The sequence below is a fragment of the Xiphophorus hellerii genome, chromosome 12, assembly GCF_003331165.1.
Source record: "Xiphophorus hellerii strain 12219 chromosome 12, Xiphophorus_hellerii-4.1, whole genome shotgun sequence".
NCBI lineage: Eukaryota > Metazoa > Chordata > Actinopteri > Cyprinodontiformes > Poeciliidae > Xiphophorus > Xiphophorus hellerii.
Window position 1 is genome coordinate 4,389,251 of NC_045683.1, and position 13,477 is coordinate 4,402,727.

At 35.6% G+C, this 13,477-nt stretch overlaps 1 protein-coding gene across 2 annotated transcripts in view; it reads right to left on the reverse strand.

Moving 5' to 3' along the window:
- The window catches only part of fras1 (Fraser extracellular matrix complex subunit 1), a 297,850-nt gene that overhangs the window by 84,964 nt on the left and 199,409 nt on the right, over positions 1-13,477 (reverse strand). For both annotated transcript variants that reach the window (XM_032578347.1, XM_032578346.1), the window contains exons 23-27: positions 11,951-12,091; positions 9,959-10,099; positions 9,426-9,566; positions 3,909-4,203; positions 1,368-1,452 (exon numbers count right to left, since the gene is read on the reverse strand). In XM_032578347.1, coding sequence (XP_032434238.1) covers positions 1,368-1,452; positions 3,909-4,203; positions 9,426-9,566; positions 9,959-10,099; positions 11,951-12,091 — 803 coding nt within the window. The remainder of the gene's footprint in view (positions 1-1,367; positions 1,453-3,908; positions 4,204-9,425; positions 9,567-9,958; positions 10,100-11,950; positions 12,092-13,477) is intronic.

The following is a 13,477-nucleotide window of genomic DNA, read 5'->3' on the forward strand; positions in this document are numbered from 1 at the left end:
TGCTAAGCCTGGTGGTGGCAGCACTAAGTGTTTTCGAGTTAAAAAATGTTTAAATTTGACATTAAATTTGAAACTATTACTAGATAATTATTTGTTATTGTGAGAATTATAAACACCAACTATAAAGTCTTAATAAAAGCATCTCTAAGGCAGACGAGCTGGCTCAGTGGCTGGCACAAGGCTGGGCTCTCTGGCAGCAGTGGCGGAGAGGAGAACACTACAGAAACTCGAGGCTATTATGGACAACGTCTGCCACCCTCTGCACACTGTCATCAGCAGCCAGGAAAGCAGGATCAGTGGGAGGCTGCTTCTTCCACAGTGAGAACCAACAGACTGGGGAACTCCTTTGTCCATGGTGCAATGAAACTCTTCAACTCCTCACTGGAGGTGAAGAAGGAGGGCTAATAGGAATACAATAAAAACAGAGGAACTATAGGATCAGGCTGCTAATTTAAAAAGAACTTTGGTAGCCTAGCAGTCTTATATTATAATCCGTGTTGTCTTCTTTGTTGTTTCCACCAGTAGTAGCATCAGGTTGTTGATCACATGATCCGTGTGAAACAAAAAAAACACTTCAAAGCTAAACCTTTTATCAAAAAATATGAGTATTTTCGAAATTGGTCTGTTTCCATTAACCAACTTCATGGTCTGCGTACCATCACCCCATTATATATATATATTTTTTTTTTCTTACTGTACATTATTAGTTACAGCTTGCATTATGCATAAGTTTTAATTATTTTGTTTAAAAATATATATCTTCTAATGGGTGCACATTTAGTTAATATTTGTATGAATGGTTTACTTACTTTTTGTTTTGCTTTGAGGTTCTGCAAACAGACAAGCTAGAGGGGAAACCCTGGAAAATACAATTTCTTTTTTAAGAGGGTGGGACTTTATTTGTTAGAGTTGACCTTAGTTTTTAACTTTGTCGCTTTAATATTCACGTATTATTTATGCTAAGCTAAAGTTAGTTTTACTTTAATTGTTCCACAAGTTGCGTTTGCTAATTTTGTATATTTTTGTTCCTTTGTTACGTTGTGCCTCGCTCGTGTGTCAGATTTATGTTACTCCACCTCTATTTAAGCAGACTTTGTTTTTTGTTTGCAGATCAGTTTAGTTTGATCAGATCAGTTGACCTCAGTTGATTTGGGCCCAAATCTGTTATTTATACTTTGACTTATTTTGCACTGCTATGTTCCCTATTTTTTGGAATTATTAAATTGAAATGTTTTCCAATTTTTGAACACCTTTTGTCCTTGTTTAAAACTGGTCCTTTACAAACAACCATACATTAAAAAAGATCCAGAAAAGCTGAGATCCATTGCTTTCAGGACCTGGAGTGATCAATCACAGTGAGTGTTTACCTGCATGGATACGGCATGAACCTGAATTGCAGCCGGTTGAGAAAACATCTGGGGGTCAGCGGCCCGTAAGGTGAACTCACCAGTCCTACACAAAGAGCAAAGGAAGAGGACATCATGAACAACAAAAACGCAGCTGATTCAAACCGATTGAAAAGGTGAAATTACTCTGATTGAGCCGCAGACACGCTCTTTAGACCAGGATGTGTCTGGAAAAGAGTCAGCTCAGGCTGACGGTGTGAGCGATTAGACCTAATCACCTCAGAGCTGGAGAGGAAACGAGGACAGTAACCCACCACAGTTCACATCAGCAATATGTCACCATCCTGCCTCATCATTAAAGGTTTATTAGAAACAACTCCCAGGGGCCGGATCAGCCAGTCTGAGCACCGACTGGAGCAGGAAAGACGTAAATCACCAGGAAGACAGTGTGTGATACAATCGGTTTAAATTACGTTAATATTTTACAATAATTATTTGAATACATTCAGGTTCCTGGGAACTATTCAGGATATTTTCATCTGATTGGCTGGTAACATTTTGATCCCGAGTGCAAATTCTCACTCATCCACAATAAGACAAGGCCGATTCACGTGATAATTCAGAATATGCACCATGTTGTATTTGATTACAACAAAATTAAAACTGGCTTAAAAAATAAGAAGCCCTCTGTTAAATGAACATTTTTGCACATCAATAGCTTTTGTGCTTTTAATATAATAAACAAGCCTCGTCTGAAAATATATTCAGTTTTTTAAAGTATGACCGCAAATGTGGTGGGGATTATTAATACAGAATGGCTCTAACATTAACACATTAACCTGGATGAGGAGGAATTTAACGTTACCGTTATTGCAGGAGACGCTGTGATTGAAGCTCCACCCCCTTTGAGAGTAGCTGCCGTTGCCAAGCAACATATGAAACACTTTACATTGGTACCAATCGGTTGAATGCTGTGTGATCAATTGTTTGATGGACGTATTTTGTCCTTTAATTGTGATTAAAGTTCTGAACTCGTTGCAACTGGAATTAGCGTCGTCTTTTCTTTTTTATTTTGGTGAAATGTAAACATACTTTGGAGCGTATCCGACACGACGCCATCTTGGATTTTGTCTAAAGCAAAATACGGAGCACATACTACACAAAAACCTGTTCTTGATTTTCATCCCTAATTACAACACAGTTTAAAATATTCTCTGGTTCTGCTTGGGGTTTCTACCTGAAAAATCCCTAAAATCCTGCAAAACTAGGCAACTGAGCAAAATGCAAAAATTCAACTGAATTCATTTGGGATCGGTTTGTAGGGAAACCCAGACTTCCCTCTCCAGCGCCTCTGGGTGCCAGTAGAAAAATAAATTAGCACTAACCTATTTTCATTACAGCCTTCACTCTGTGTTTATAGATGCTTCTGAAATAACCACAGAGTCTCTCAAAAAGACATAAAAAGTCAAACGAAAGCACACAGGTCTGATCGGCAGATGATGCAGCTAGTTTTAATACAGCTGTGAGTCTGCAGGGGTTATCCAGCACTCCACATAATTTGAAAAATATGGCAGTAATGAGGAGATTTAATCTTATTTGGGTGGCTTACATTCAGATGTCTATTAATCTAAAAGCCTTAAACTGGGCAGCAGATCATATTTTGCTCATTTATTGGTTTTCCGCTGTATTAGGCCACACCAACTGCATCACAACTGACTAAACTGTTTATTAGGTTTATTGTGATTGGATAAATGGACACTCGAGTCCAACACAGAACAGAACGGACTTATTTCAGAACAAAAATAATAATAATTAAAAAAACAAGCCGATGGTTTGGATTTAAAGAGACAACACAATCACTCTGATGTGTTTTCTGTGTCATCAAATTTGGGTCAAAAGCAGCAAAGAAAAAAAAAAAGCAGAACATAAAATATTTACAACTTATTTTTACAGGATCCAGTATTCAGCTGGACAACAAATGGATACAATATATATATGGCAATAGATAAATGCATCTGATAGAATATTCAATATATAGAATATTCACTGAACTCTGATCTGGAACCACACAGCATTCTGGGAGATGTAGGCAGAGGACAGACTTTAGAGAAAAGTAAAATAAAATCTAGATGTGTTTCAGTTGTTGTTTTTTGTAACGTAAATTTACCAAAATAAAGCTAATCTGATCTGATAAACAAGTAAACGTGGCTTTATTTTAACAAATACAACATAATAGATGAGTATCCAGTCCAGAAGCAACTTAGCATTACAGAAAAACCGTTTGTCTGCCATCACAGTTGGCCATGCTAACTAGCTTGAGCATTTCTGACAGGCTATGCTAGCCTCAGCCTAGCAGAGAGCAACAGGGTGAGTGAGTAGAGGGATGAGCAGCGGCACACTGAGGGTGACTGACAGCGCTAAGACCCGCCTCCTGGCTCTGATTGGTTGTTTCTAGTTAGCACTGGGACAAGGCAGAGTAGCTTGATCTTTTCATAGATTATCTGTCTCATGCCATTCTTTTAAAAGTTGCATTTGGCAGCTGTAAACATCTGATCCAGTTACCTGGCTTTGTTTTTCAGGTGTGTGAAGTGGACCCGACCACGCTTCAGCTGTGCCCATGTGAAGGTGTCGTCTTTGTGTAGCTCTCGTCTCGTTTTCCCTCCATTTTCTCCTGCTTCCTCCTCTGTTAACAGAACCAAACGCCCGTTGTTTGGTTCCTGAACAAGCTGGAAGATCATTCGCCCAGAGGGACTGTCGGGGTCCCTGACCTCCATCAGAGAGGGCAGCAGAGGGGCGGAGCCACCGATGGGAACCAGCAGGGAGCCGTTGATGTGGAGGACAGGGCTGTGGTGGTTCACTGAGAAAAACAAAAACCACAAAATCACATGTGGGGTTCCTCAAGGCTCCATCCTCAGACTACTTTTATTCAATACGCTCAGGTTATATGGTGCTACAGCATGTCTTTTATTATCTATGCTGATGTCACAGAGTCAGCTTTGTTTCCACACTGTAAAAATACAAAATCTTACCAAGTATTTTTGGTTTAGTTTCTAGTGCAAATGTCTTAGTACACTTGAAATAAAATGAAACTAACTTACAAGTAACTTTTAAGCAAGATAAAGTCAATAATCCCTTAAAATTATTTTTAAAAAGTACAACTTCCTCTGGCAGATTATTTCACTTATTACAAAACATTTTTACGTATTTAAGTGAAATAATTTGCCAGTACAGCAAAGTAATTTTTCATCAAAATTAATGCATTATCTACTATCTTTCTGAAAAGTTGCTTGTAAGTTAGTTTGGTCTTACTTTAAGAGTACCAATATATTTGCACTGGAAACTAGACTAAAATACTTGCAAGATTTTGTATTTGTTCATTGAATCTACTGTAGAATTTTGCCAATTGAAATTATGAACATAAATTTGCGAAACGGAAACATTTTTGGGCTAGGTTGAGGTGGCTATTCAGTCGAATCAAAATTGCCGTTTTATTTGCAAAATTGCAACGTAAACATTTTTTCACAACACAGACAGTCCACCAAAAGTTAAGTTTGTCATTTGAAAGTGTTGAATCCTTAATTCTGTATAATCGCAGACTACAATTTTCCAAAAACGCCAGATGGCTAAATTATGAATAAATTATACTTGCATCCTTCGGCACCATAACTTTTAATAACTTATCATGCGAACAAACCTTTTCACGTGTGATTTCAATTGCATTTCTTATTTAATGCAAACACAGCGATGGCAAATTTGTGTTTTTTCGACAGCAGAATGTCAAAATATAATGGTAAATGCAGTTAGTGTATCTACAATTTCAAATAGTGAACAAGTCAACAAAATAGCAAAGGCTAAAGATTGACCTCTAACTGGCACTAATGAGGCTAAAAACTAAAAGACACCCGGGGAACATCGGTGTTGCTGCATGCTCAGAAAAATTTTAACATCAACAAAAATGTTTATTACTAAATCTGTGTACTACTATCATACAGAATAAAGGATTTACTGTTGCAAACCAACTAGTCAGAGCAGAAAATCCATGAAAGTATATTTCTATTGAGATCTTTTCAAATTTTCATATTAAATATACAAATATATATATATATATATATATAGGGGTAAAAACTATAGAATGCATCAATCTAAGCCACATTTCCATTATTTTTAATAAAAAAAAACTGAACCTCATAATTACTGTAATTAGTACATTTTTAAACCTTTCAAATGGTTCAGCTTAATGGATAAAATGACAGCCGGGCAGTGTTGTGGGTGTGAGTGGGTGCTAGGGTGAGAAAATGCAGTGAAAGGGAAACGGGTGGGGGAGGGGCACTTCACTTCTGAGAGAAATAGCGGCGTGAAACAACTCGGTGCTGGTGTGGCATTTTAGAAACAGGCTTTAATTGGAGCTGGCTGAACTTTACACGTGAACTTTTTAAAGATCAGCTCTTTTTTCAGATGCTTCGATGTAATCTCATTATATCGCCTGTAATGATGCCAACAGCCACTCTGAAACCTCAAACTTTTAGACATGTAATTATTATTACAAATGGGAACAACTTTATAATTTAAAGCACTAGTGTAGAGGGGGTGTTGCTTTATTTTTTTTATTGGGTGGTAAAAAAAATTTTTTTTAACTTTTCTTTTCTTTTTGATTGAGTCATAAATTAGTACAGGCCTCGAGGCTAAAACTGTTCATTATTTCAGAAGAAAGGGGCATTTATCTCAAAGGGAACACAATTATATATTTTCTCTAAGAAATAAACTTTAACACATTTTCTTTCAAATCGTTTCACAACTGCTGCCTTCCCCCCCAGAGGCCTGCAGCATTGTCATTTATAGGTTCACAGCATCTAAAGATAAATGAAAAAAACAAGATAAATGAAAAAAACTCCTTAAATGACTAAAATCCACAGACAAAGCTTTATTCTTTGTGATTCACAAAGACAAATTAAATCTATACATCACACAGTTAATACTAGCTGTCTATCTTAATAGATTTGTGAATCAGTAATTCTGCTGCTGTCATAATAAAGTTTTACAAACTGTCATCCATTCTGAAATGTAAAGACATTCAGAATAAATGTGAAACAATTGATGTGATCTAACGACAATATAATAAGACAAACTATGTCTGTGTTTGAGCTGAACTTAATGGAAAAAAAGATTTGTTGTGTTTTTGTAGCCATAAAACGAGAAAGTTTTAACCAAAGCCAGAAGGGTTTCATCGTCTCTTTTTCTGTCAAATCATGCCAGTGGTAGAATATCGGCGTTCACTGAACTGTCTTCACTTAGATAAAAAATGGTAAACCAACATGGCTATGGGATACTTTAGCTGGCATTTTGTACGTTGTCCAACTCTGAACAACAGGTAGTTTAGCTAGTTGTTAGATTGACTGATTGGAAAAGATCAACTTTTATTAGCTGTTCAATTGATTTGCAACAGCTGTAAGGTTGGCTCAGTCCAGTAGGTGGCAGCAATGCAGCTATATGGTAGATGCTAAACACCATAAAATGTCAGAAGAAGTAGTAAGGTTGACTCTCATTAGTAGCTAGCTTGACTATGATAAGCTACTAGCTTGACTTTTAGCACTTGTCAAATAAAAACACATTATTTAAATTTTTTTATTTTTTGAACTGCACCGACAATCTAAAAGCTGTTTAATGTAGAAGAAATTTAGCTCTTCCATAGACCTTGTTGTCAATAAATAGGTGAAACACTTCAAACATTATGACTTCAAACAGCTCAGATTAGGTCTTAGTTTAGCACAAAGTAAAGGGTGGCCCTGAATACAGCAGATAGCTAGTTATTTATTACTGTTGTTGTTATTATTAGTAGTATCTCAAAATCTCAAATAAAATCTGAACTATGATTGAAACACTGACTGCTACCGGAGGTTCTTCCTGTCCAAATTACCACCATTCACATCGACTCTGGTAAGTTTTTAATTGTGAACTTAATGTCTGATCAGACTAGCTGTAGTTTTAGCAGCTGGTAGCTTCTTAATTAGCTGTTAACTTAGCTTTTACCTTTACTCTGATCTACTGCTTTGTAATTTTTCAGCTCGTTTTGAATATATTTTACATTCAAATGTCCAAAAACACTATTATCAAATATTTTGGTTTACTACAAGTTTGAACATTTGTACATTTTGAAGCTGCAACTTTATTTAGTTTTAAAAGAATGCAGTGGCATTTTCTTTTAAAACATGTGCTTTCTTTAATGAGATAAAGATTCTTTTTCTCAATAAAGATGCTTTTATTTTTAAAAGATGCTTTCATCTTTATTTTTAAAACAGAATATATTTAGTTTTTTACAGTACCACCAACGCAAACCCTCAGTTTCTCTCCATGTGTAACTCCCAGGTTATAAATTAGTCTGTTATCCTTGAGATCAAACTCTATCTGATCACTTCTCAGTCTTAGATCTAAAGGGAAACTAAAAAAAAAAAAACAGCAAGGTAATTTCAGCATATTATTTAGTCATGAGAAAATCAGAAATTCAAACATGGTGCTATATGTGGACGTTAACTTTAAAAGCAGGCCCTCTCTAGATTCAATCAAACAGAATGACGCTGTGGGATTTATAACCCTGGGAAGCTTAGGATAACTTTCCTGTTGCCTAGCAACAAGCCATGTGGTTTTTCTGTGACGTCCCTAGGTCATCTGCATCATTTATGAACCCATCTCAGTTTTATTTGCTTGATATAACTGCACACATGCACTGAAGTTATGTAAGACATTGATTTTCAATATTTATTTAATATGGAACCTTGAGAAGTAAAAACCAAAAACTATTATGAAATGCATTTGTGGCTTATTTTATTTATTTTACCAAACATAGTATTTCTCTGTTTGGATTCATTCACAGCTTCGACATAAACACTGGAAAACAAGCTAATTGGGGCAGGAGGTCACAGCTGCAACTTTATATATTTATATTTCTGTAGATTTTTGTTCATTTTTACTTGAGGTTTTCCAGCTGTCTTGAGTCTGCGACATGTTTACCAGCCAATACTTATGTATGTATGTTGAGCAGGCAGGAGACCTGGGTCGAGTAGCTAAATGTTTTTTTATCATTCACTTTTTTAATCCCTCACAGACATATGAAAAGAGCCATAATAAAAACTGGATGAAGTTTACAAAATGTGAATAAATGCCTATTTCATTATCCCCTTTAGCACAGAAAACTGCATATTTAAGAGTGGCACCTGTGCAACCTTATACATCCAGATTAACATAAATAAATAAATAAAGGCCAACAATCTGTGTGTGTTCATAAGCAGCCTGGAATTTTCTGCAATTTTTTAAAATCATAAATTTTTTAATTATAGGTGACCTATTAGGGGTCCTTAAACAGGTTAAGACAAGTCTTTGGGATATACAAAGCATGTCCAGTCTATTTTTTTGCCCAAGATTATTTTTAGATAATGAGATTTTAGTCTGATCAGTTCTACCAATAGAATGAGCAGAGGCCCCAGGTTTAGGGCCTCTGTCACTTTAAATCCAAATAAGGCTGGCCACGCCCCTCAACTCAACATCTACGCTTGCGTCCCAAAATGGCTTCATAAGAGCAATTATAAATCCATTCATCTTTGAAAGTAGAAAGTGATTTCTGAACAGTTATCAACAATAAAACACTTGTCTTTTTCAGAGCACCACTGACGTTGCTAGGTAACTGGCTGGATTCCGCTGAGGTTGCTAGGTAACGGGGCAGTGCGTACTGATTTGCTACTTTACATTCCGAAGGTTTCTGAAACAGCTCATTTTCCAGACACCAAAAAACTTGAATTTATTGCCAAAAAACTGTCTGAATGTTTTTTTAAACGTTTGAGCTGTTTTTAATAGTAGTAAAAACCCAAATGTAAGTACAAAAATGTGAATTTTACAGAATGTGCCCCTTTTAAAAACTAAATTGACTGAATTCAAATCAGATTTTTAACCCCCACTTTTGGTATTTTGTTTAAACTATAGTGCTAACTCTATGAACCCACATCTCAACTCAGTTTCTGATGTGAGTTAGAAACATCTCCTGTAACCAGCAGGCATTGACATGTTCTTACAGTGGCAAAATGTCATTACCGTGGCAGCTTCTCGTCTTTTGATCGGCATAATATCCATGTCCACAGTCGGGGGTGCAGTACCCTTCCATAAGGAATGTCTGGTCACGGCACACTAAGCAGCGTCCAACACCGTCGCACTGGACGCAGTCTGAGGAGCAAGCTGAAGAAACAGGACACCACAGGCAAGAGTGAAGGAGTATTTTATTTTATAATTTACATTTTTTTCTTTGCAGAAAGAAAGCTAAACATAAATATATATGTATATAGTAATTAAATAAAAATATAATAATAAAATAAAAATAATTACATTTTAAAACTAAAAAATAAATATTTTAGTTTATTTATTTTGTATATATCCATATATATTATTTAAAATATTTAAATTAAAAAAAATTTTATATTAAAAAAAATAATATTCCATATATTTATTTATTTGTATTATAAAAAATACATTATTTAACTATATAAAACATAATATAATTCACTAAACTAAAGTAATTAACTAAAACCATAAAATAAAGCTATATTACATTTTAAATAGTTGATTCTTACACTTGCAGACTTGTGATGAGGAATCCAGGTAATAATTTCTGCCACACTGAAGGACACACTGTCCCTGCAGAGTGGCGTAGGGAGGCTGGCATTCCAGACATTTTCCAGGACTGTTGCACTTCACACAGTGATTGTCACAACCTGAAGCAGACAGACACACGAAAAGAGAAAAACATGTCACTGGATATCCCAAAAAATCTCAAACTGCACAAATATACATAAATACTCCATGTGAAAAACATGCAGCAAAACAGAGCGCGCTCAATGCAACCAAGGTGAGGAGAGCAGCTTTCTGATGCAAACCTTTAAATGAACACTATCTCAGAAATTTTCACACTGCAATGATTTTTCCCCATCAAAGTGTCACAGACTTGACATTGAACATCAGTGGTCGGGATTTCTTCACTATAAGAAAAACTTGTTTTTCATCCAGTGTGAAGAGGCAAAAGAAAAGCTGCATTTCAGCCATGCTTAGAGTAAATATTCACAAACTTCAGTTTCTCCCTTGGTAGCGTAACTATGGATTCATCTATTGTATAAAACATGTATGCACCGAATGGTTGTTGCTCTTTCTCAGGGATATTGTGTGAGCAGAGAGTTGAACTGACGTCATTGTATAACCAAAACCTGGATTCCTCAATACATTCTCCACTGGTTAAAGTAGATCTGTTCTCACACAAACCACTATGAAATTTCATAGATTAGGGTTGTAATAATAAGTTAATAAGTCATAAAGGCCATGAATCTTGAATTTGACATTTTGGGATTCACTCATTGTATAAATCTAAGCCTAATTTTTTTTTAAAGGTGACCTATTATGACTCTTTGACCAGGTTAGAATAGGTCTATGGGCTATACAAAACATGTTCGTTACATTTTTTGCACAAAATGATTCTTAGATAAGGATATTTTAGTCTTCTCAGTTCTGAGTGAACTGCTTTAGGGCCTCTGTCACTTCAAATCCAAATAAGCTGCTGCTGGCCTCCCATGTCAAAATGGCTCAAAACAGATGTGCAATTAAACAACCATGCATGTTTGAAAAGCAGAAGTGGAGCCTCATGCACAAACAAGAAAGCTGCAAGTGGTTTCTAAATGGTAAGTCAACAACAAAATACTTGTCTCTTCCAGCAGCCATTAGATGCGTTTCTTGTACAAATGTGAGCAAAAGTTTATCAATATTCCACTAATGTGGAAAAACCACAATTTCAAAATTAAATAAGTAACATAATTAAAATCCCATGTGAATAATTTTCAGTCAGTGAATAAATCACCTCCTCCGAGCGCCAAAACAGTTTTTTTGTCAAAATTGCGTATTTATTGTCGAATTGTCAAATTTCGCATTAATATGGTAAATGGAATCACAGCGCATACGGTGGTCAAACCAGCTAGCTAAGTGTGCTGGAACTCCACCTGGGTTGCTAGGTAACGGGCTGGGCTCTGCTAGGTAATAGCGCAGTGCCCTTTGAATGTGATTAAACGATCTGGAGGTTTTTGAAACAGCTCGTTTTCCAGACACCAAAAAACATTAACTTATTGCCAAAGAAGAGCTGAGTGTTTCTGGGTTGTTTCTAGAAGCAGTTGAGACGAAAATGGAAATGTAAAATGGTGGGAAAAAATGAAATTTGTTTTAAAATTTTTTATTATTTTCTGTTGGCGAGAAAAAAGGGAAAGTATGTCAGAAGAAAACAACTACCTTTGCGAGCATATATATGGGGCAACTTGAGCCTTTCCAGGTGTTAGAGAGTGAAAGGAATATAATCCCAAAATGGAAACCTCTGGGTCAGATTTTAACTGCATATTCAATATAATTTCCATTTGTAGTTCAGGCTCCTCCTTTTTCTTCCACTGCCGCTGATTTACCTCTTTAATCATCGCCGGATTATAAAAGCTTTACAGAAGATCAACCTCAGGTGATAACATGATGAAACCAGAGGTGGTTGCATCTGCTGCACATGAGGGCAGAGACGCTTATCTGCTGTCTGTGGGACTGACCGAAGCATCTGTCTCCATCCTGATAAGATCCGACGGAGCAGCCCTGGGCGCACACGCCGTCCTGCAGCACGTATCCCTCCATGCACTGCAGGCAGTCGGTTCGCAGAGGGCCTTTACAGGCGTTGCAGCTCCAGTCACATTCTGGGAACAGGACAGGGGAAATAGAAGAGGACGTGTTGGGAACATTGGGAAAAAAAGGTGATTTAAATACATTTCTGTTGTTTATCACAAATCACCTGCACATCTGGAGTGTTGGTGGTGTACTAAATAAACCCTGGCATGAGAATCAAACCCATTTAGAGCAAAACAATCCTCCTGCTGTTAGATTTCAGGTTTGAAATGAAGCGTCACATTGATTTCAAAGAAGAAAGGATTTAATTTTACAGTGAATGAAACTCTAAGCCAAGACACGTAGTCAAAAATAACGGGTTTTGAAGTGACTGTAGAGATCATTTGCATGTAGTTTCAAACAATCAGCAAACTTTAGTTTTGGTCCTTGTCAGTAAAAAAACAGGTTTGTTGAATGTGAGAAAGAAAATTCAGGTATTACTAAACCATTGGACAAAAAGAAAAAAAAAAGTATGTATATTTATATATTTTTTTAACTTGGCATTTAGTTTTTCATCTTTTATTTCAAAATAAAAATTTTAAAAGGATAAAAAAAAATTATATTTAATTAACTAAAATATTACATAATAAAATTTATTTTTTGATATTTAATTGAAATAATTTTTTACTTCGATACTAAATACTTTATACAAGTGGAATAAAATGTGTCATCTTCAATATTATTAAAACTCTCAGCATGTTCATATAAATCTATTTTTTAGTACATATATATTTTTATTTATTTATTTATTTTATTTCTTTAAATGGAGAACAGAGTATAAAGTAAGACACGTAATAGAAAAAAATATGTTAAACAAGTGAAAACCTCCTTTTCAAATACATATTAAGTATTTGAATTGCGAGTGTTGAATATGCTTGTAATAAATAAATAAACTAATTAAAACTAACAAAACCAACATTTAGAAAAAAACTATCTGACTATTGTTAATATAAAATGCAATTTATTGCTATTTAATTTAACATATATGCAATATCTAACCTAACAAAAAAGTCTCTGGGTTTGTAGAACTCTGAAAACAGATGACAATCACAGAGTCCATTTGTCTACTTCATAAATTACTCAGAGATTTTCTTTCCTTTGAAAGCTCCCAGAGGTTTCCTGAAGCTTTTCTAGTTTTCAGAGATAAAATGTTTGTCTTGTTTTCTCCAATTGAAGGTTCATCACAGGTTCAGGTCGAGGCTGCAGCTGGCTGGGGACAAAACGCATCATGACCTGGAAAACCAACTGTTTCTGATTACACTGCAAAAACAAGAAATCCTACCAAGTATTCCTGGTCTACTTTCTAGTGCAGATATCTTTGTACACTTGAAATAAGACAAAACCAACTTATAAGTGGCTTTTTACTAGATGTTTTAAGTAAAAAATTTCTTAATATTAATGAAAAAGTGCATATTTTT